Genomic DNA, 23,691 nt, shown 5'->3' with positions numbered 1-23,691 from the left:
CAGTATGTAAAGAAGAAGAAGAAGACTATGGATGTACTATGACTAGCTACATACAGGATCACTGTCTGACTACCGTGTGGATGTAAAGTACTATGACTGACTACATACTGTATGTCTGAACAGTCTGAACAATAGGAACAGCCTGAACAGCCTGAACAGTCTGAACAGTATTAACAGCCTGAACAGCCTGAACAGTATTAACAGCCTGAACAGCCTGAACAGTATTAACAGCCTGAACAGCCTGAACAGTATTAACAGCCTGAACAGCCTGAACAGTATTAACAGCCTGAACAGCCTGAACAGTATTAACAGCCTGAACAGTATTAACAGCCTGAACAGCCTGAACAGTATTAACAGCCTGAACAGCCTGAACAGTATTAACAGCCTGAACAGCCTGAACAGTATTAACAGCCTGAACAGCCTGAACAGTATTAACAGCCTGAACAGCCTGAACAGTATTAACAGCCTGAACAGTATTAACAGCCTGAACAGCCTGAACAGTATTAACAGCCTGAACAGTATTAACAGCCTGAACAGCCTGAACAGTATTAACAGCCTGAACAGCCTGAACAGTATTAACAGCCTGAACAGCCTGAACAGTATTAACAATAGGAACAGCCTGAACAGTCTGAACAGTGTCCACAGTGTCTCTGTGTCAGACTACCTCCTCTGTACAATGTACTGTATCATATATACTGTATGTAATACACTATATATACAGCAGTATGTGGACATCCCTTCAAATTAGTGGATTCGGCTATTTCAGCCACACCCGTTGCTGACAGGTGTATAAAATCGAGCACACAGCCATGCGATCTCCATAGACAAACATTGGCAGTAGAATGGCCTTACTGAAGAGCTCAGTGACTTCCAACGTGGCACCATCATAGGATGCCACCTTTCCAACAAGTCAGTTTGTCAAATTTCTGCCCTGCTAGAGCTGCCCCCGGTCAACTGTAAGTGCTGTTATTGTGAAGTGGAAACGTCTAGGAGCAACAACGGCTCAGCCGCGAAGTGATAGGCCACACAAGCTCACAGAACGGGACCGCCGAGTGCTGAAGCGCGTAAAAATCATCATCTGTCCACGGTTGAAACACTCACTACCGCGTTCCAAACTGCCTCTGGAAGCAACGTCAGCACAATAACTGTTCGTCGGGAGCTTCATGAAATGGGTTTCCATGGCTGAGCAGCCGCAAACAAGCCTAAGATCACCATGTGCAATGCCAAGCGTCGGCTGGAGTGGTGTAAAGCTCGCCGCCATTGGACTCTGGAGCAGTGGACTCTGGAGTGATGAATCACACTTCACCATCTGGCAGTCAAAAGGACGAATCTGGGTTTGTCGGATGCCAGGAGAAAGCTACCTGCCCCAATGCATAGTGCCAACTGTAAAGTTTGGTGGAGGAGGCTAGGCCCCTTAGTTCCATTGAAGGGAAATCTTAACGCTACAGCATACGACATTGTAGACGATTCTGTGCTTCCAACTTTGTGGCAACAGTTTGGGGAAGGCCCTTTCCTGTTTCAGCATGACAATGCCCCCGTGCACAAAGTGAGGTCCATACAGAAATGGTTTGTCGAGATCGGTGTGGAAGAACTTGGCTGGCCTGCATAGATCCCTGACCTCAACCCCATCGAACACCTTTGGGATTAATTGGAACGCCGACTGCGAGCCAGGCCTAATCGCCCAACATCAGTCCCCGACCTCACTAATGCTCTTGTGGCTGAACGGAAGCAAATACCCGCAGCAATGTTCCAACGTCTAGTGGAAAGCCTTCCCAGAAGAGTGGAGGCTGTTATAGCAGCAAAGTGGGGCCCAACTCCATATTAATGCCCATGGAATGAGATGTTCGACGAGCAGGTGTCCACAATACTTTTGGTCATGTAGTGTATGTATGGGACTTAGTACGTAAATATACAGTGTGGCTATCTCCCTACCGCCTCCAGGCTCCTCGTTGAAGACATATAGTGTGGAGGCATCATTTCCCCCGGAGGTGTGGCGTGCCCGCTGGCGTCGAGCCTGGTCACACGTCTGGTCGGGGTGCCACAGCTGGCGACAGTGGTAGCAGAACTCTGTGTCACAGCCCTCACGCCCGCAGCTTAGCTTAGGACACTCTGCACAGCCATACGCTATCACTGCAAAGCTGGGGAGACAGAGAGGAGAGGAGAGGAGAATAGAACAGAGTAGAACAGAACAGAACAGAACAGAACAGATAACTAAGACAGAATGCTACCACTGCCTTGCTGGGTGGACACAGAGAGAATAGAATGGATACCAAATAGACAATAAAACTGACAGGCAGACACACACAGGCACAGACACAGACAGACACACACACACACACACACACACACACAGACACATCATTCTGTAGAAATCGAACTCAAATGTCACTAAAAACTCATTTTGTCACACACAGTGAAAGACACAGACACAGACAGACACACACTCAGTCTCATACACAAAACAAAACACACATTGAAAAACTGAATAGGCTCTAGGATTAACCTTCTGTCCCTAAGACCTTGTGGAACGTGCGTATATTAGGAACATGAGTCACAGCTGTGAATTCAAGGCTTATGCAATGCTGGATACTTTTAAAGACTTTCGGGCTTATGCAATTCTGGACTTTCCCCTCTTGGCCCCAGTAATACCTGATAAATAAATACTGGAGGCCCATTGTGTCAACATCGTCTGATATAGAACGGCCAACTGATGGGGAGGGGCCGCAGTGGCTCGTGGGTCAGCATGCTCACACACATGCAGTCAGAGCCGCCCCTAGCCTTTTTGGGGGGGACCCTAAGCAAAATGTAGTTGCCAATTTCCGCAACAACTAAAGAGCGTTGAAGCGCAAGGCTCAACTTCTCCGCTGTTTTGGTCCCGTATCTACCGCGTTGTAGCTGCGTGAAGGGAACTGAAGCACATGAGCAGATACTCTGCGTGAGAAGTCTTGCATCTTTGCTCGTCCAGTCACTTCGCTGAGTCTCCCTTTACTCCTGTTACGTGACTCCTGCAGTTAACTCTCTCCCTGGATAGTTCTGACTGACTGACTCAAAACATTTTACCCTGAATCTATTAACATAATTATCAGATGGGTGTACTTGTTACAATGGCTCGACCTGCAGTCAGGCGGTCAGGCGCAGGGTACCTCCTGAGCTGGTACTATTGACTCCCCGAATATGAAGCTTCAGACTATAAACGATTCTGAAATCAGTAGAATGAACTGAGTGACTCAGTGGCTCTACCTGCAGTCGGGTGCAGGACACCAGCGTGTGTCCGGGTCGGCCGCCAGAAACCGTCTCAGCTGGTACTCTTCGAATCTCTCCAGCAGCGCCTGGTCATCCAGGATGGCCCGCACATCTTGCGGCGCCAACGCCTCGGGGCATTGCGGACAGGCAATGCCCACCCTGCTCTCTGAGATTTCGATCTTCAGGTACTGTCTCAGGCAGTCGTAGCAGGCCCGGTGGGAACAGGAAGAGAGGCGGGGGAACCGGCATCGTGGTTGGCTGAGGAGGCACAAAGGACACTCTTCCAAGTGGTGATCGTCCAATAGCTGGTCCTGGCTGGAAGACGAGAGGGATAGGACACCTGAGGAACAGCTGTTGGCTCCGCCCCCGCAGCATTCCGCCGCCACCGCAGCGGCAGGTTCGTCACCCGTCACTCCCGACGATGCCGCCCCGATGCCACCTTGTTCGATCCCGCCCTCTTCGGCTGTAATGTTCTGGTCCTGCCAGATGGACAGACAGAAAGGTTAGACAAGTAGCATTAGTTTCCAGAGTTGCTTAGGCCCCAAAGTACTGTATGTGTTTTCACGTTTCACTTGATAAAACTCACTAAAAATATATATATCATACGTTTTCTGTACTAACAACTATCATCGAGCTGAATGTATCTCTGAATCTAGCTCATGAGCTTCGAAACAACTTGCTCCATTTCTCCAGCGGATGTAACCCTTTCATTAGTGAAATCACTCAAATCCAAAGCCTTGAGAGAAGTCAGAGAGGAACCCATACCAAAGCCTATTGACATATACAGAGCTTTCAGAAAGTATTCCGACCCCTTGAAATAATTTTTTTTTTAAATAGTGCTACAAAGTGGGATTAAAATTGATTTCATTGTCCTTTTTTGTCAACGATCTACACAAAATACTATGTAATGTAAGATTCTTTGTACAAAATGTTTTATTATAATGGAAAGAAATAACGAATATATCTTGATTAGATAAGTATTCAACCCACTGAGTCAATACATGTTAAAATCACCTTTGCAATTACACCTGTGAGTCTTTCTGGGTAAGTTTCTAAGAGCTTTGCACACCTGGATTGCACAATATTTGCACATTATTATTTTTTTTTTTAAATCTTCAAGCTCTGTCAAGTTGGCTGTTGATCATTGCTAGACAGCCATTTTCAAGTCTTGCCATAGATTTTCAAGCCAATTTAAGTCAAAACTGTAACTAGGCCACTCAGGAACATTCAATGTCGTCTTGGTAAGCAACTCCAGTGTATATTTGGCCTTGTGTTTTAGGTAATTGTCCTGCTGAAAGGTGAATGTGTCTCCCAGTGTCTGTTGGAAAGCAGACTGAACCTGCTCGTAGTTAAGCGAATGGTCCAGCTACCGGTCTCTCCTTAACTTGTTGACTGATGTTTTGGCATCAAAACTACCCCGCAATTTACTGCTTTACTTCTACAGCACCAACTTGCGAGTTGGTCATCTCCCGCTCATTTAGCCTATGTGCAGTCAGGATACAGGATCCTCCGCTTTCTCTCCGTTTGCCGTACTGGTGTGCGACTCCGGTGTATGTTGCTTGAATGTTTGCCATTTCACAGGCTGTGCTTGTTTCGGGAGGGGCTGCGTTTGCGAACCCACTGTAGCTTATAGCAAACATCTAGTAAATTCCTGTCAAGAAGAAACCGAGTTAGCCTAGCAAGCCTGTAGTTTCACTAATGAACGGTTTTCAATGCTGTTTATTTTACTCTATTCCAGGATAATGTCTGGACTTTCAATCTAACCACTGTTTGTTTGCAGAGGAAGTGCAGAGATCCTTCCGGAAGAATCCACGTCCACCTACTATCTCTTTCTCTTTTACTCCCGTAGCTGGACGCCTTCTCTGACCTGACGGGAATGTCGCCGTCGTCTCTCCATAGCTGACTGGCCGGTGCTCTGCAGGGATCCCTCCCCGAAGGGGTCTCCCCCCTTCCCTGGGAAATTGAGTTAGTTGAGGATGCTTCTGGATGACTTAGTGGATGTTCCTATTCTTGACCCTGCCAAACAGCCATGGGAGGCACGTCACTTGCCGTGGAAGTCAAAAGCAGCGGCCTTTGGGAAGCCTGGACCGGATACAGACGTCAAAACAGCTTCACCGCCCTGGATCCAGAGATTCAGCCTGTTCTGACTCCCTCTCCGGTGGCTTCTACGGTGAATGAGGCTTCATTGGTTATGGGAGGCTCGAACCGGGTGCCAAAAGTTGCGGGCTTGCGAGATTCCGCCTCTCTCGCAAGTCCTCGACGGGTCTCCTGAATCATGCGAGGCGTAGGAACGGGCAGATTTCCTCTTCCATCTTGCCAGCTGTTGTCTTAGGTAGCACAATGGTAAGAAGCATCTCGGTTTCTGGAGCAAAAACTCTGTGCTACGCCGGGGCTCGAGTACAGGATATTACTAGGCTGTTAGCCACCATTCTACATCAGCACACGGAGATTGATGCTGTTGTAGTCCATGTGGGATTTAAAGACATTAGGAATGGTAGCTTGGAATGGCTGCAACAGGACTTTGAAGAATTGATTGGGTCTCTGCTGGACACAAAAAAAAACGTCCTATCATTTCTGGACCTGTGCCCTCGCTAGGGTCGAGGTAGTGAAAGTTTTAGCAGGCTACTAGCACTTCACAACTGGCTACGTTACTCCTGCAGCTCCTTGGGTGTAACTTTTGTAGACAACTTTGACACCTTTTGGAAGCAGAGGATGCTCTATAAGGAAGATGGGATCCACTCTAATCATTTGGGTGCCTGGATCCTGTCCAAACACTACAAGGCTGCGCTGAGGCATTGACTGATCAAATCAAACTCCTCAAAGGTATTTACTCCCATTATATCGCAGTGATATCATTCCACCACAGCTTCCGATGTTGTTAGGGGTATTGCAAATAGTAATTATGTGCCTGTTAATTTAATTCCCATTGATAGCTGTTAGCTCCGTAAGGAACCCACTGTTGTAAGCTCCACCTATGCTATTAATAGTTTTATATCAAGATATCGTATTGCTACATGTGCTCATAAACATAGGGGTATTGTCAATAGTAATCTTGTGCACATTTACCTGAATTCTACTATTAGCTCTGCAACTTCTAATCCAATCAGGAAGCCTATCGTGGCTAGCTTATCCAGTTCTATTGAGTCTTGTGTCACCATGGATACTCCTGCTGTTTTCAAATCTCGCATATGGCTTGGACTGTTGCATATAAAATGTGCGAAGCCTGATGTCTAAACTGGACTTTCTGGATGTCTGGGTGCATGACGCTTGCCCAGACGTTCAGGTTATCTCAGAGACCTGGCTGAATAATTTGATTAGGGATAAGGACGTTGCCATTGCGGACAAAAAACATTTTCAGATGTGAAAAAAAGGGGAGTGGCTATTTATGTAAGATCTCTTATGGTATCATGCTGCCTTAGCATCTCTGTCTCCAAAATGTGTGAGCTGTTGGTTATAAAAGTGGCCATAAGCCAAAATATGCATATATGTATTGCTGCGGTCTACCGATATATATTATTGACCCCCAGGCGTTCCTTCATGATCTATATTATTGACCCCCAGGCGTTCCTTCATGATCTATTTTATTCACCCCCAGGCGTTCCTTCATGATCTATATTATTCACCCCCAGGCGTTCCTTCATGATCTATATTATTCACCCCCAGGCGTTCCTTCATGATCTATATTATTCACCCCCAGGCGTTCCTTCATGATCTATATTATTCACCCCCAGGCGTTCCTTCATGATCTATATTATTCACCCCCAGGTGTTCCTTCATGATCTATATTATTCACCCCCAGGCGTTCCTTCATGGTCTATATTATTCACCCCCAGGCGTTCCTTCATGATCTATATTATTCACCCCCAGGCGTTCCTTCATGATCTATATTATTCACCCCCAGGCGTTCCTTCATGATCTATATTATTCACCCCCAGGCGTTCCTTCATGATCTATATTATTCACCCCCAGGCGTTCCTTCATGATCTATATTATTCACCCCCAGGCGTTCCTTCATGATCTATATTACTAAGAGCTGTTGTCTACTAGCTGTATACCAGGCCCTGTTGGGGCGCTTGAATTTTTCTCATCCATTTTTACCTCTCTGGCTGATAAACTTTCAAGCGACTCAGAGTCAAATACCGAACGAATCCATGGTACTCTCTTGTACTCTCAGACCTCCTCTTGATAAGAAATCAAGCCTGGGCCAAGGCTAGACAAACTGGCTCGTTAGCTGATTGACAGCTTTTTAGGCAATTGAGAAATGGGTTCACTGCCTCGGTTAAACAGACCAAATCAAACTACTTCCTTAGCGCTATGGCAGACTGTTACCGATCCCTCTAAATTCTGGAAAACCGTTAAGTCACTGAAACGGGGTAATTTCTCTACTTCCCCGCCTAAGCAAGTAGCTTTAGACTCCTGCATCATTACTGAACAAGTTAAGATTTGTGATGCATTTAAAATCAGCATTTTATCTCAGCTGGTTTCCTATTTGTAAGAAATAGTGGTCACACTGGTCTTGGTCAGTCAGTTGACTGTTCTTCTTCCCACATACAGCCTCCAGTTGACTGTTCTTCTTCCCACATACAGCCTCCAGTTGACTGTTCTTTTTCCCACATACAGCCTCCAGTTGACTGTTCTTCTTCCCACATACAGCCTCCAGTTGACTGTTCTTCCCACATACAGCCTCCAGTTGACTGTTCTTCCCACATACAGCCTCCAGTTGACTGTTCTTCTTCCCACATACAGCCTCCAGTTGACTGTTCTTCCCACATACAGCCTCCAGTTGACTGTTCTTCCCACATACAGCCTCCAGTTGATGAACGATCAGTCAACCTCACGTGACTTGGGTTTTTTCTTTTTGACTACTCACAGAAACTAAAAAGTTATTGCTGCCTTATTAGCTATTGACACCAAGATGTCATTAGGGGCTGACAATTTGGACCCATCTTTGCTTAAGTATGCAGCGCCCCTCATTGCTGGCTCAGTGAGACACATTTAACTTTAGTATCAGGAAATATTCCAAAAGTGTGGAAAGCAGCTTTTGCGCTACCACTCAATATGGGCGGGGATAGTAGTGATCTCGATAATTATCCACCCATTTCCAGGCTCCCTTCTCTTGCGAAAATAATAGAATCATTGTTCAACAAACAGCTGCGTTATTGTCTATCTGAAAATGTTATTCTTAAATGTTAATCAATCCGGATTCAGACCTAAACATAGCACCACTACAGCTACCATGCTTGTTGTAAATTAAATTGCAAATGCCTTAGATGATAGAAAGAATTGTTTGTAGACCTGTCAAAAGCTTTTGGTACTGTAGACCATGTTATTCTGTTGAATAAGCTGTCCTCGATAGGGTTGGGTACTGATGCTCGCCGATAGTTTCATAATTATCTCAATGACAGAACTCAGGCCATCAAGGTAGATGGGGTCAAATCTTGAGTTTCTTGAGTTACATAAAGGGGTGCCCCAAGGTTCGATCCTCGGCCTACTACTGTTTACAATCTATATAAATAATATAGGTAAGGCTGTAAAATATATATTCATTTGTATGCAGATGATAGTGTTGTATTCCATTGCTCCATCAGTTGGCCAAGCCTTTTCACATTTGAAGTCTGATTTTCAAGCACTGTTGAGGTCACTATTGGATATACAGTTAGTGCTAAATGCAAACATAACAAAATGCATGCTTTTTTTTTTAGGTCCCATAACCCAGATTTAAATGAATTTGTAATGACTAGTTTGAATGGAACACATATTAAGTAAGTTCCTTCCCACAAATATCTTGGTGTCTGGCTTGATGACAAACTGTCATTTAAAAAACATGTCACAGAGCTGGTGAAGAAGTTGAAGTTCAAGGTTGGTTCCTTTTACAGAAACAAAGCATATATGACTTTTGTTAATAGGAAGTAAATTGTCCATTTCTATGTCTATTTTAGATTATGGGGATATTACTGGTGATGGTTCTAGAACTCACCATTTTGTTTTGTATCAAAACGTGGGTTGGGCCTCTTTGTATGTAAGGAGAGAGCAGCATTCTCTTGTGTTTATCTTAAAAGCACTCATGCAGTAACTTCCTATGTATCTATCATCATTAATTCAATTTAGATTTACAAATTACCTAACCTGGTCTCTGGCTTGGATAACACTGGAGGCCCCTTCGGTCTCCACAGAGTTGGGTAAAGCTGCTTTTATTTTTTATTTTTCCATACAGTGGAACAACTCACAGAGCTCTCTGAAATTAGATGTTTTGGTCCCCCTTGGTCAATTCAGAGTAATGATCGGAGACATTTACATTTTTTACATTTACGTCATTTAGCAGACGCTCTTATCCAGAGCATACATTATTCTTTTTTATTTTCATACTGGCCCCCCGTGGGAAACGAACCCACAACCCTGGCGTTGCAAACACCATGCTCTACCAACTGAGCTACCTCCCTGCCGGCCATTCCCTCCCCTACCCTGGACGACGCTGGGCCAATTGTGCGCCGCCCCATTGGTCTCCCGGTTGTGGCTGGCTACAGCAGAGCCTGGATTCGAACCAGAATATCTAGTGGCACAGCTAGCACTGCGATGCAGCGCCTTAGACCACTGCGCCACTCGGGAGACCTGTGTGTTGATAAATGTGTCTGTTTTTCTTAATATGTTTTGTAATGTTGAATATGTTTGATGTACAGTGCCTTCGGAAAGTATTCAGACCCTTTGACATTTTACACATTGTGTTATGTTACATCTTTATTCTAAAATGGATACAATTAAATAAACATCCTCATCAATCTACACACAATACCCCATAATGACAAAGTGAAAATAGGTTTTTAGAAACTTTAGCAAATAAAAAACAGAAATACCTTATTTACATAAGTATTCAGACCCTTTGCTATGAGACTCAAAATTTAGCTCAGGTGCATCTTGTTTCCATTGATCATCCTTGAGATGTTTCAACAACTTGATTGGAGTCCACCTGTGGCAAATTAAATTGATTGGACATGATTTGGAAAGGCACACGCCTGTCTATATAAAGGTCCCACAGTTGACAGTGCATGTCACAGCAAAAACCAAGTCATGAGGTCAAAGGAATTGTCCGTAGAGCTCCGAGACAGGATTGTGTGTCGAGGCACAGATCTGGGGAAGGGTACCAAAACATTTCTGCAGCATTGAAAATCCCCAAGAACATAGTGGCCTCCATCATTCTTAAATGGAAGAAGTTTGGAACCACCAAGACTCTTCCTAAAGCTGGCTGCCAGGCCAAACTGAGCAGTCGGGGGAGAAGGGCCTTGGTCAGGGAGGTGACCAAGAACCCGATGGTCACTCTGACAGAGCTCCAGAGTTCCTCTGTGGAGATGGGAGAACATTCCAGAAGGACAACCATCTCTGCAGCACTCCACCAATCAGGCCTTTATGGTAGAGTGGCCAGACAGAAGCCACTCCTCAGTAAAAGGCACATGACAGCCCGTTTGGAGTTTGCCAAAAGGCACCTAAAGGGCTCTCAGACCATGAGAAACAAGATTCTCTGTTCTGATGAAACCAAGATTGAACTCTTTGGCCTGAATGCCAAGCATCGCGTCTGGAGGAAACCTGGCACCATCCCTACGGTGAAGCATGGTGGTGGCAGCATCATGCTGTGGGGATGTTTTTCTGCGGCAGGGACTGGGAGACTAGTCAGGATTGAGGGAAAGATGAACGGAGCAAAGGAGAGAGATCCTTGATGAAAACGTGCTCCAGAGCGCTCAGGACCTCAGACTGGGGCAAAGGTTCACCTTCCAACAGGACAACGACCCTAAGCACACAACCAAGACAACGCAGGAGTGGCTTCGGGACGAGTCTCTGAATGTCCTTGAGTGGCCCAGCCAGAGCCCGGACTTGAACCCGATCGAACATCTCTGGAGAGACCTGAAAATAGCTGTGCAGTGACGCTCCCCATCCAACCTGACAGAGCTTGAGAGGATCTGCAGAGAAGAATTGGATAAACTCCCCAAATACAGGTGTGCCAAGCTTGTAGCGTCATACCCAAGAAGACTCGAGGCTGTAATCGTTGCCAAAGGTGCTTCAACAAAGTACTGAGTACTATGTAAATGTGATATTTCAGTTTTTTATTTTTAATACATTTGCAAAAACCAGTTTTTGCTTTGTCATTATGGGGTTTTGTGTGTAGATTGATGAGGGGAAAAAACACATTTAATCAATTTTAGAATAAGGCTGTAACAAAATGTGGAAAACGTCAAGGGGTCTGAATACTTTCCGAATGCACTGTATTTATGCAGGGCTCATCTGTAAAAGAGACCCTAGTCTCAGTATGACGTCCCTATAAAAAAAAATTAAAAAAGTTTTCCTCTAGGGTTTTGCCTCTGCTTAGCTCTATTCAGTTTCGTTTTTATCCCAAAAAAAACTCCCTAGTCCTTCCGATGACAAGCATACCCGTAACATGATGCAGCCACCACCATGCTTGAAAATATGAAGAGTGGTATTCAGTGATGTGTTGTCTTGAATTTGCCCCAAACATAACGCTTTGTATTTTTGGCAGTTTTACTTTAGTGCCTTATTGCTAACAGGATGCATGTTATGGAGAATTATTTTTTTCTGTACAAGCTTCCTTCTTTTCACTCTGTCATTTAGGTTAGTATTGTGGAGTAATTACAATGTTAATGTAACATTAATGACTTAAAAATCATACAAATGTGATTTTCTGGATTTTTGTTTTAGATTCCGTCTCTCACAGTTGAAGTGTACCTATGATAAAAATTACAGACCTCTACATGCTTTGTAAGTAGGAAAACCTGCAAAATTGGCAGTGTATCAAATACGTGTTCTCCCCACTGTAGGTCCTGGATGGCAGGAAGCTTGGCCCCAGTGATGTACTGGGCCATACGCACTACCCTCTGTAGCGCCTTACGGTCGGAGGCCGAGCAGTTGCCATACCAGGCGGTGATGCAACCGGTCAGGATGCTCTCGATGGTGCAGCTGTATAACGTTTTGAGGATCTGGGGACCCATACAGAATCTTTTCATTCTCCTGAGGGGGAAAATGTGTTGTCGTGCCCTCTTCACGACTGTCTTGGTGTGTTTGGACCATGATAGTTTGTTGGTGATGTGGACACCAAGGAACTTGAAACTCTCGACCCGTTGATGTTAATGGGGGCCTGTTCGGCCCTCCTTTTCCTGTAGTCCACGATCAGCTCCTTTGGCTTGCTCTCATTGAGGGAGAGGTTGTTGTCTTGGCACCACACTGCCAGGTCTCTGACCTTCTCCCTATATGCAGCTTCATTAAATAGTACCCGCAAAACACAAGTCTCAACGTCAACAGTGAAGAGGCAACTCCGGGATGCTGACCTTCTAGGCAGAGTTGCAAAGAAAGACTGGCCATCTTAATCTTTTCTTTTTATCCTCTGTAGCTCAATTGGTAGAGCATGGCGCTTGTAACACCAGGGTAGTGGGTTCGATCCCCGGGACCACCCATACGTAAAAATGTATGCATGTGTGACTGTAAATCGCTTTGGATTTAAAAAAGCGTCTGCTAAATGGCTTATTATTATTATTATATTATTATTGGCCAGTCTGAGATATGGCTTTTCCTCCCACTCCTCTTTCTATTCTGGTTAGAGCCAGTTTGCGCTGTTCTGTGAAGGGAGTAGTACACAGCGTTGTACGAGATATTCAGTTTCTTGGCAATTTCTCGCATGGAATAGCCTTCATTTCTCAGAACAAGAATAGACTGACGAGTTTCAGGAGAAAGTTATTTGTTTCTGGCCATTTTGAGCCTGTAATCGAACCCACAATTGCTGATGCTCCAGATACTCAACTAGTCTCAAGAAGGCCAGTTTTATTGCTTCTTTAATCAGCACAACAGTTTTCAGCTGTGCTAACATAATTGCAAAAGGGTTTTCTAATGATCAATTAGCCTTTTAAAATGATAAACTTGGATTAGCAAACACAGCGTGCCATTGGAACACAGGACTGATGGTTGCTGATAATGGGCCTCTGTACGCCTATGTAGATATTCCATTAAACATTCAGTTTCCAGCTACAATAGCCATTTCCAACATTAACAATGTCTACACTGTATTTCTGATCAATTGTATGTTCTTTTAATGGACAAAAAAAAATCTGAGCCGACTAGGTGAAAAATCTGTCGATGTGCCCTTAAGCAAGGCACTTAACCCTAATTGCTCCTGTAAGTCGCTCTGGATAAGAGCGTCTGCTAAATGACTAAAATGTAAATGTAAAATGTTGTCCTGGAGGCAGCACTGAGCGATTTCCGCTAGATGGGCCAGCTGCAAAGTCAAAATTGGCTATATTGTAAAAAATAAATAAATAATGAAAACACAAATTTACTTTTTGGTCTTAATTTAAGGTTAGGTTTAAAAATGGGATTGTATGACTTTGTGGCTGTGCCAGCTAGTGACCAATCGGCAGAGCTGCCCCCAGAACAAGATTCATGACGAAAAAAAACACCAACCTGCACAGAATGCAGGAGACAACTAATTGAACATACACTCTGCAGGGCGCCAGGGGGTTAGGAGGGAACGGGAAAAACAAACACACAGGGGCTTTCAAAAATGAATGGATACATTCAGAGGCTGACGTGGCAGCTTACTCACTAGGTACTGTACTGCACTACTTTTGACAGGAACCAATACATAGGGAATAGGGTGCTATAGTGCACTACTTTTGACAGGAACCAATACATAGGGAATAGGGTGCTATAGTGCACTACTTTTGACAGGAACCAATACATAGGGAATAGGGTGCTATAGTGCACTATTTTGACAGGAACCAATACATAGGGAATAGGGTGCTATAGTGCACTATTTTGACAGGAACCAATACATAGGGAATAGGGTGCTATAGTGCACTACTTTTGACAGGAACCAATACATAGGGAATAGGGTGCTATTAGGGACAGAGCCACTGGATGTATCCCAAATAACACCCTATTCTCTTTACAGGGTACTGGTAAAAAAAAAATAAGTGTGTTACTTAGGGTGCCTTTTCCTCATTGGGCTCTGGTCAAAAGTAGTGCACTATAAAAAGGGAATAAGACGTGTCTTTCTCACCTGGTCTGCATGTTCGCTGGGCGTGAGAGTGATGGAGACCTCCTCCTTGTTGTGGGCCCCAGCAGGCCTCTCGAGCCTGGGGTCGGATTTAGGCTTCCGGCTGAAGAAGGAGAGGAAGCTGAGGGGCTGAGTCTGCTGCTTGGGCCTCTTCATGGTTCTGGGCCTGGGGCTGGAGCACGCAGGCAGGCCAACCAGCATCAGCCGATCAACAGGACACAGACGAAACGTGTGTGTGTGTGTGTGTGTGTGTGTGTGTGTGTGTGTGATAGAGCCCCTTCACAGCTCAAAGTCCAGGGGAAGTGGAGCCGCTGCAGTGAACGATGTCGCCGATGGAGGAAAAGAGAGAGACGAACAGAGAGAAAATAATTGTCCGGAGGTGATCCCTGTCGGAGGACGGATCTCAATCTCTTCTTCTTTACTTTATTCCTCTCCTTTTTCCTCCTCTTCCTCTTCCTCTTCCTTCGTTGCTCCCTCGTTCTCAGTTAGGCTGGAACAGAGTGTCATTCATCCTTCTCTATACCACGGGGAGCGGCCCCTCGCCCTGCGGAAAGAAAAGAGATTACAATACTACAAACTAACGCTCACTCACGGGCAACGTCTCAAACGGCACCCTATTCCCTATACAATGCTCTACTTTTGACCAGGGCTCTGATCAAAAGTAGGGCACTATTTAGGGAATAGGGTGCCGTTTGAGACTCAGCCACAGAGGAGAATGCAAGGCCACGCTTCACAGGATACAGTATGTATTAAAGAACACTGTTGGAACAGCGATCAGTGGTAAAAAGTTAACACACTTCGCTTCCCAAATGGTACCCTATTACCTATGGGCCCTGTTCAAAAGTAGTGCACTATACAAGGGATAGGGTGTTAATTGGGACTCAACCAGTCACAGCAGGGACTGGGAATTGATGGATGGCTTGGCGGAGGGGTTTCGGCAATCCAAGACAAGACACCATTAGGGTTGGGGGCTGGGTGGACACGCAATCTAACTCAAGACACAGTGTGAATCCATCTTGACAGTAACGTAATGCCAATTCTAAAGGTGTTGTCTAGACACAGTGTGAATCCATCTTGACAGTAACGTAATGCCAATTCTAAAGGTGTTGTCTCAAAATGAGCGTAGGATGCCTCAGAATATAATCCCTGGTCACGCCTCGCCAAAAAGGTCAGATTTGTGAATGTCAATCAATGCATGACTCTTGGGAAACGGGCCCTGTTCAAAAGTAGTGCACTATATAGGGAATAGGGTGCCATTTGAAAACACAACCTAGGCCATTTCCTTGACAATGACATTGCGCTGTAAAATAAGCGTTGGAATAAAATTGATTGAAAGTGAGATCAGGAGAAGACAAGAAGAGTGGTTTAACATTATGACATCACTTTCCCCCGAGACACAGCAGCAAAACCAGGTAAGCAGAGTGGGGCGGAGAGAGTGAATACCAAGAAAAGACAGATGGATGGATGAGCAGAGGATGGCTGCCAGACAGAGAGAGGATGCCAGACAGAGAGTAGAAAAAGGGGGAGAGCGAGTGGGACAGAGTTGGAGGACAGAGAGAGGGAGAGAGAGAGAGAGAGAGAGAGGGGGAGGAAGAAGGGTGTAGATTAAAAAGTAATCGTCTTAAAACAGCAACACTAGTGGTGTCCATATCATAGTATCATTGTAAATGTTCCTTCCAACAGAACAAACGCTGGATGGAGATTAACTGCCTAATCCACGGCAGTGTGGTAAGGTCAGTAAATACATCAGCACATCTGAAATCAATATGGTGTTGGTGACTGCAAGGTATTAAGCAGCATCAGATTACACTATACCATACTACCTTCCAACGGGATCACACAGAGGATGGACTCATGCTACATGACACCGCATTATATAATACAACATATGTACAGTATAATACAATACAACATATATACAGTACAATACAACATACATACAGTGGGGGAAAAAAGTATTTAGTCAGCCACCAATTGTGCAAGTTCTCCCACTTAAAAAGATGAGAGAGGCCTGTGATTTTCATCATAGGTACACGTCAACTATGACAGACAAAATGAGAAGAAAAAAAATCCAGAAAATCACATTGTAGGATTTTTAATGAATTTATTTGCAAATTATGGTGGAAAATAAGTATTTGGTCAATAACAAAAGTTTCTCAATACTTTGTTATATACCCTTTGTTGGCAATGACACAGGTCAAACGTTTTCTGTAAGTCTTCACAAAGTTTTCACACACTGTTGCTGGTATTTTGGCCCATTCCTCCATGCAGATCTCCTCTAGAGCAGTGATGTTCTGGGGCTGTCGCTGGGCAACACGGACTTTCAACTCCTTCCAAAGATTTTCTATGGGGTTGAGATCTGGAGACTGGCTAGGCCATTCCAGGATCTTGAAATGCTTCTCACGAAGCCACTCCTTCGTTGCCCGGGCAGTGTGTTTGGGATCATTGTCATGCTGAAAGACCCAGCCACGTTTAATCTTCAATGCCCTTGCTGATGGAAGGAGGTTTTCACTCAAAATTTCACGATACATGGCCCCATTCATTCTTTCCTTTACACGGATCAGTCGTCCTGGTCCCTTTGCAGAAAAACAGCCCCAAAGCATGATGTTTCCACCCCCATGCTTCACAGTAGGTATGGTGTTCTTTGGATGCAACTCAGCATTCTTTGTCCTCCAAACACGACGAGTTGAGTTTTTACCAAAAAGTTCTATTTTGGTTTCATCTGACCATATGACATTCTCCCAATCCTCTTCTGGATCATCCAAATGCACTCTAGCAAACTTCAGACGGGCCTGGACATGTACTGGCTTAAGCAGGGGGACACATCTGGCACTGCAGGATTTGAGTCCCTGGCGGCGTAGTGTGTTACTGATGGTAGGCTTTGTTACTTTGGTCCCAGCTCTCTGCAGGTCATTCACTAGGTCCCCCCGTGTGGATCTGGGATTTTTGCTCACCGTTCTTGTGATCATTTTGACCCCACGGGGTGAGATCTTGCGTGGAGCCCCCAGATCGAGGGAGATTATCAGTGGTCTTGTATGTCTTCCATTTCCTAATAATTGCTCCCACAGTTGATTTCTTCAAACCAAGCTGCTTACCTATTGCAGATTCAATCTTCCCAGCCTGGTGCAGGTCTAGAATTTTGTTTCTGGTGTCCTTTGACAGCTCTTTGGTCTTGGCCATAGTGGAGTTTGGAGTGTGACTGTTTGAGGTTGTGGGCAGGTGTCTTTTATACTGATAACAAGTTCAAACAGGTGCCATTAATACAGGTAACGAGTGGAGGACAGAGGAGCCTCTTAAAGAAGAAGTTACAAGTCTGTGAGAGCCAGGAATCTTGCTTGTTTGTAGGTGACCAAATACTTATTTTCCACCATAATTTGCAAATAAATTCATTAAAAATCCTACAATGTAATTTTCCGGAATTTTTTTTCTCAATTTGTCTGTCATAGTTGACTTGTACCTATGATGAAAATGACAGGCCTCTCTCATCTTTTTAAGTGGGAGAACTTGCACAATTGGTGGCTGACTAAATACTTTTTTTCCAGTATAATACAATATAACATATATACAGTACAATACAACATGTATACAGTATAATACAATACCACATATATACATACACACATATTTTGCCCTCAGAACAGCCTCAATTCGTCGGGGCATGGAATCTACAAGCTGTCGAAAGGGTTCCACAGGGATATTGGCCCATGTTGACTCCAATGCTTCCCACAGTTGTGTCAAGTTGGCTGGATGTCCTTTGGGTGGTGGACCATTCTTCATACACACGGGAAACTGTTGAGCGTGAAAAACCCAGCAGCGTTGCAGTTCTTGACACACTCAAACCGGTGCGCCTGGCACCTACTACCATACCCCGTTCAAAGGCACTTAAATATTTTGTCTTACCCATTCACCCTCTGAATGGCACACATACACAATCCATCTCTCAATTGTCTCAAGGCTTAAAAATCCTTCTTTAACCACTCTCCTCCCCTTCATCTACACTGATTGACATGGACTTAACAAGTGACATCAATAAGGGATCATAGCTTTTACCTGGATTCACTTGGTCAGTCTATGTCATGGAAATAATGTATATTATACTGAACAAAATATAAAAACGCAACATGCAGCAATTTCAACGATTTTAGTGAGTCACAGTTCATACAAGGAAATCAGTCAATTGAAATAAATTCATTAGCCCCTAATCTATGGATTTCACATGACTGGGCAGGGGTGCAGCCGTGGGTGGGCCTGGGAGGGCATAGGCCCGCCCACTGGGAGCCAGGACCAGCCAATCAGAATGAGTTTTTCCCCACAAAGGGGCTTTATTACAGACGGAAATACTCCCGTTTCATCAGCGGTCCGGGTGGCTGGTCTCAGACGATCCCTCAGGTGAAGAAGCCGGATGTGGAGGTCCTGGGCTGGCGTGGTTACACACGTACTGCCACATTATCTAAAAATGACGTCTCTGGCAACAGCTCTGGTGGACATTCCTGCAGTCAGCATGCCAATTGCACGCTCCCATCAAAACTTGAGACATCTGTGACAAAACTGCACATTTTAGAGTGGCCTTTTATTGTCCCCCAGCACAAGGTGCACCTGTGTAATGATCATGCTGTTTAATCAGCTTCTTGATATGCCACACCTGTCAGGTGGATGGATTATCTTGGCAAAGGAGAAATGCTCACTAACAGGGATGTAAACAAATTTGTGCACAAAATTGAAGAGAAATAAGCTTTTTGTGCGTATGGAAAATTTCTGGGATCTTTTATTTCAGCTCAAGAAACATAGGACCAACACTTTACATGTTGCATTTATATTATTTTTCAGTATACACACACAACACACTCTTTTGCCACCATTCCCTTGTTTCCGACAATTACACCTTTCACCTTTATAAACATATCATAGATCATGCTGGTAGTTCACAAGATAAAGGGGATAGAGGGGTACACCTCACAAATACCCAGGCTGGGTAGGATCCAGAGAAACCCCCTGCTGGGTAGGATCCAGAGAAACCCCCTGCTTCAGGTAACAGAGCCTCAAAGACCTCTGTCATAATGCTACCAGGATATAAGCTCCCCAATCACAGACCTCTGGCATAATGCTACCAGGATATAAGCTCCCCAATCACAGACCTCTGGCATAATGCTACCAGGATATAAGCTCCCCAATCACAGACCTCTGTCATAATGCTACCAGGATATAAGCTCCCCAATCACAGACCTCTGTCATAATGCTACCAGGATATAAGCTCCCCAATCACAGACCTCTGTCATAATGCTACCAGGATATAAGCTCCCCAATCACAGACCTCTGGCATAATGCAACAGGATATAAGCTCCCCAATCACAGACCTCTGTCATAATGCTACCAGGATATAAGCTCCCCAATCACAGACCTCTGTCATAATGCTACCAGGATATAAGCTCCCCAAATCACAGACCTCTGTCATAATGCTACCAGGATATAAGCTCCCCAATCACAGACCTCTGTCATAATGCTACCAGGATATAAGCTCCCCAATCACAGACCTCTGTCATAATGCTACCAGGATATAAGCTCCCCAAATCACAGACCTCTGTCATAATGCTACCAGGATATAAGCTCCCCAATCACAGACCTCTGTCATAATGCTACCAGGATATAAGCTCCCCAAATCACAGACCTCTGTCATAATGCTACCAGGATATAAGCTCCCCAATCACAGACCTCTGTCATAATGCTACCAGGATATAAGCTCCCCAATCAAAGACCTCTGTCATAATGCTACCAGGATATAAGCTCCCCAATCACAGACCTCTGTCATAATGCTACCAGGATATAAGCTCCCCAATCACAGACCTCTGTCATAATGCTACCAGGATATAAGCTCCCCAATCACAGACCACTGGCATAATGCTACCAGGATATAAGCTCCCCAATCACAGACCTCTGTCATAATGCTACCAGGATATAAGCTCCCCAATCACAGACCTCTGTCATAATGCTACCAGGATATAAGCTCCCCAATCACAGACCTCTGTCATAATGCTACCAGGATATAAGCTCCCCGATCACAGTAAAGGTTTAACTAAACATAGGAGCCGTTTGACTGCTTATGCTACACTCATTTTTCAAGTCAACTGAGCCCATATCATATGAAGTAGGTCTTTATGAACCATAACATACGTCTTTATGAACCATACCATATGTCTTTATGAACCATACAGTCTTTATGAACCATAACATACATCTTTATGAACCATACCATATGTCTTTATGAACCATACCGTCTTTATGAACCATAACATACGTCTTTATGAACCATACATCTTGATGAACCATACAACTTGATGAACCATACAACTTGATGAACCATACCATTGGTCTTTATGAATCATACGTCTTTATGAATCATACCATTATGCTTCCAATTGAGATGGTTTGGGTTGAGTCGGAGGAAAAGCAGCCAACAAGTGCTCAGCATATGTGGGAACTCCTTCAAGACTGTTGGAGAAGCAATCCAGGTGAAGCTGGTTGAGAGAATGCCAAGAGTGTGCACAGCTGTCATCAAGGCAAAGGGAGGCTATTTGAAGAATCTCAAATAAAAATATATTTTGATTTGTTTAACACTTTGTTGGTTACTACATGATTCCATATGTGTTATTTCATAGTTTTGATGTCTTCACTATTATTCTACAATACAATATAACCCTTGAATGAGTAGGTGTACCAAACTTTTGACTGGTCCTGTATATCTGTTCCCTTGAAAACACAAGAACATTCCAACAACAGTTGGAAACATGTACACTATCTATACAAAAGTATGTGGACACCCTTTCAAATTAGTGGATTCGGCTATTTCAGTCACACCCGTTGCTGACAGGTGTATAAAATCGACCACACGGCCATGCAATCTCCATAGACAAACACTGGCAGTAGAATGGCCTTACTGAAGAGCTCAGTGACTTTCAACGTGGCACAGTCATAGGATGCCACCTTTCCAACAAGACAGTTCGTCAAATTTCTGCCCTGCTAGAGCTGCCCCGGTCAACTGTAAGTGCTGTTATTGTGAAGTGGAAACATCTAGGAGCAACAACGACTCAGCCGCGAAGTGGTAGGCCACACAAGCTCACAGAACGGGACCGCCGAGTGCTGAAGTGTGTAGCGCGTAAAAATCGTCTGTCCTCGGTTGCAACACTCACTACCAAGTTCCAAACTGTCTCTGGAAGCAACATCAGCACAAGAACTGTTCGTTGGGAGCTTCATGAAATGGTTTCCATGGCCGAGCAGCCGCACACAAGCCTAAGATCACCATGTGCAATGCCAAGCGTCGGCTGGAGTGGTGTAAAGCTCGCCGCCATTGGACTCTGGAGCAGTGACAACGCGTTCTCTGGAGTGATGAATCACGCTTCACCATCTGTCAGTGCGACGGACAAATCTGGGTTTGGTGGATGCCAGGAGAATGCTACCTAACCGAATGCATAGTGCCAACTGTAAAGTTTGGTGGAGGAGGAATAATGGTCTGGGGCTGTTTTTCATGGTTCAGGCTAGGCCCCTTAGTTCCGGTGAAGGGGAATCTTACCGCTACAGCATACAATGACATTCTAGACGATTCTGTGCTTCCAACTTTGTGGCAACAGTTTGGGGACGCCCGTTCCTGTTTCAGCATGACAATGCCCCCGTGCACAAAGAGAGGTCCATACAGAAATGGTTTGTTAAGATCAGTGTGGAGGAACTTGACTGGTCTGCATAGAGCCTTGACCTCAACCCCATCAAACACCATTGGGATGAATTGGAACGCGGACTGCGAGCCAGACCTAATCGCTCAACATCAGCGCCCGACCTCACTAATGCTCTTGTGGCTGAATGGAAGCAAGTCCCGCAGCAATGTTCCAACATCTAGTGGAAAGCCTTCCCATAAAAGTGGAGGCTGTTATAGCAGCAAAGGGGGGACCAACTCCATATTAATGCCCATGATTTTGGAATGAGATATTCGACGAGCAGCTGTCCACATACTCTTGGTAATGTTGTGTACATTCAAGACTAGAGGATCAGAGCCAAGTAAGCATACCATCAAGAGTTGAAACAGCAACCTGTTTACATACCATCTAGAGTTGAAACAGCAACCTGTTTACATACCATCTAGAGTTGAAACAGCAACCTGTTTACATACCATCCAGAGTTGAAACAGCAACCTGTTTACATACCATCCAGAGTTGAAACAGCAACCTGTTTACATACCATCCAGAGTTGAAACAGCAACCTGTTTACATACCATCCAGAGTTGAAACAGCAACCTGTTTACATACCATCCAGAGTGTAAACAGCAACCTGTTTACATACCATCCAGAGTTGAAACAGCAACCTGTTTACATACCATCCAGAGTTGAAACAGCAACCTGTTTACATACCATCCAGAACCTGTTTAGTTGAAACATGGATTATATGACAGAGCTGGCACAGTGTCAAACTCATTTATCCACACATGTAGAGACAGGCCAGGAGCTCAGCATAGCAGTCACCCAGTCCAGTCACACAGGTAGGACTCTTTAACCACGTAGCACTAATAACAGTCCATAAACATGTTGACCACATGTAAAATGTGGTGCAGTTCATGGTTTCACTTATTCATTAAAACTACCAACCCTAAACTTACTAACCTGTACCACTTACTTATTAAATGTATTATTTACAGGGACAGTGCACATTCATTCAGCCGACAAAATATTCAACTGTAGTGCCATATGATCGCACCTCACCGTCGACCAACTTCTTTCCATATTCTTCCCTCCCAAAAGACAGCTTTTGACTGGACCTCCCAACGTGTAACCTATAACCCTCATTGTCAAGTCTCTCCATATTGTCATGTCTAGGGCGGCAGGTAGCTTAGTGGTTTAGAGCGTTGTGCCAGTAACCGAAAGGTCGCTGGTTCTAATCCCCGAGCCGACTAGGTGAAAAATCTGTCGATGTGCCCTTGAGCAAGGCACTTAACCCTAATTGCTCCTTTAAGTCGCTCTGGATAAGAGCGTCTGCTAAATGACTAAACATTTAAAATTAAGTTGGTATAAACTCTATACTCTCGCATACAAATGTTGACGTGGTTTCGGCTTTAGGCTACACTTCCTCAGACTCTAAAGTTAGCCAGGTCATTAGGCAGACAATTGATTTTGTCCCAAATTGCACCCTATTCCCTATATAGTGCACTACTTAAGGGCACATTGACAGATTTTTCACCTAGTCGGCTCGGGGATTAGAATAAGCGACCTTTCGGTTACTGGCACAACGCTCTTAACCAAGCTACCTGCCGCCCCGTAATCAATGTCATGAGAATCCAAAATAAACAGTTGTATACGTTAGGGTCACTATTTAGCACGTGTGAATTATTGTTGTGTGTTTCTTTTGACTCACCTTACATG

At 44.6% G+C, this 23,691-nt stretch overlaps 1 protein-coding gene across 4 annotated transcripts in view; it reads right to left on the bottom strand.

Annotated features, from left to right (window-relative positions):
* si:ch211-278j3.3 (E3 ubiquitin-protein ligase RNF19A) overlaps nt 1–23,691 on the bottom strand; it is a 53,831-nt gene that overhangs the window by 16,350 nt on the left and 13,790 nt on the right. For 2 of the 4 annotated variants that reach the window (XM_045210117.1, XM_045210118.1), the window contains exons 2-4: nt 14,297–14,837; nt 3,241–3,722; nt 1,933–2,138 (exon numbers count right to left, since the gene is read on the bottom strand). In XM_045210117.1, coding sequence (XP_045066052.1) covers nt 1,933–2,138; nt 3,241–3,722; nt 14,297–14,494 — 886 coding nt within the window. In that variant the 5' untranslated portion in view covers nt 14,495–14,837. Of the gene's footprint in view, nt 1–1,932; nt 2,139–3,240; nt 3,723–14,296; nt 14,838–20,692; nt 20,712–23,683 lie in introns of those variants that run through there. The other 2 variants (XM_045210116.1, XM_045210119.1) reach the window with 2 other exon arrangements.

Source organism: Coregonus clupeaformis, chromosome 33, assembly GCF_020615455.1.
Source record: "Coregonus clupeaformis isolate EN_2021a chromosome 33, ASM2061545v1, whole genome shotgun sequence".
NCBI classification, from domain to species: Eukaryota; Metazoa; Chordata; class Actinopteri; order Salmoniformes; family Salmonidae; genus Coregonus; species Coregonus clupeaformis.
This window is presented reverse-complemented; position numbering and strand designations above follow the sequence as displayed.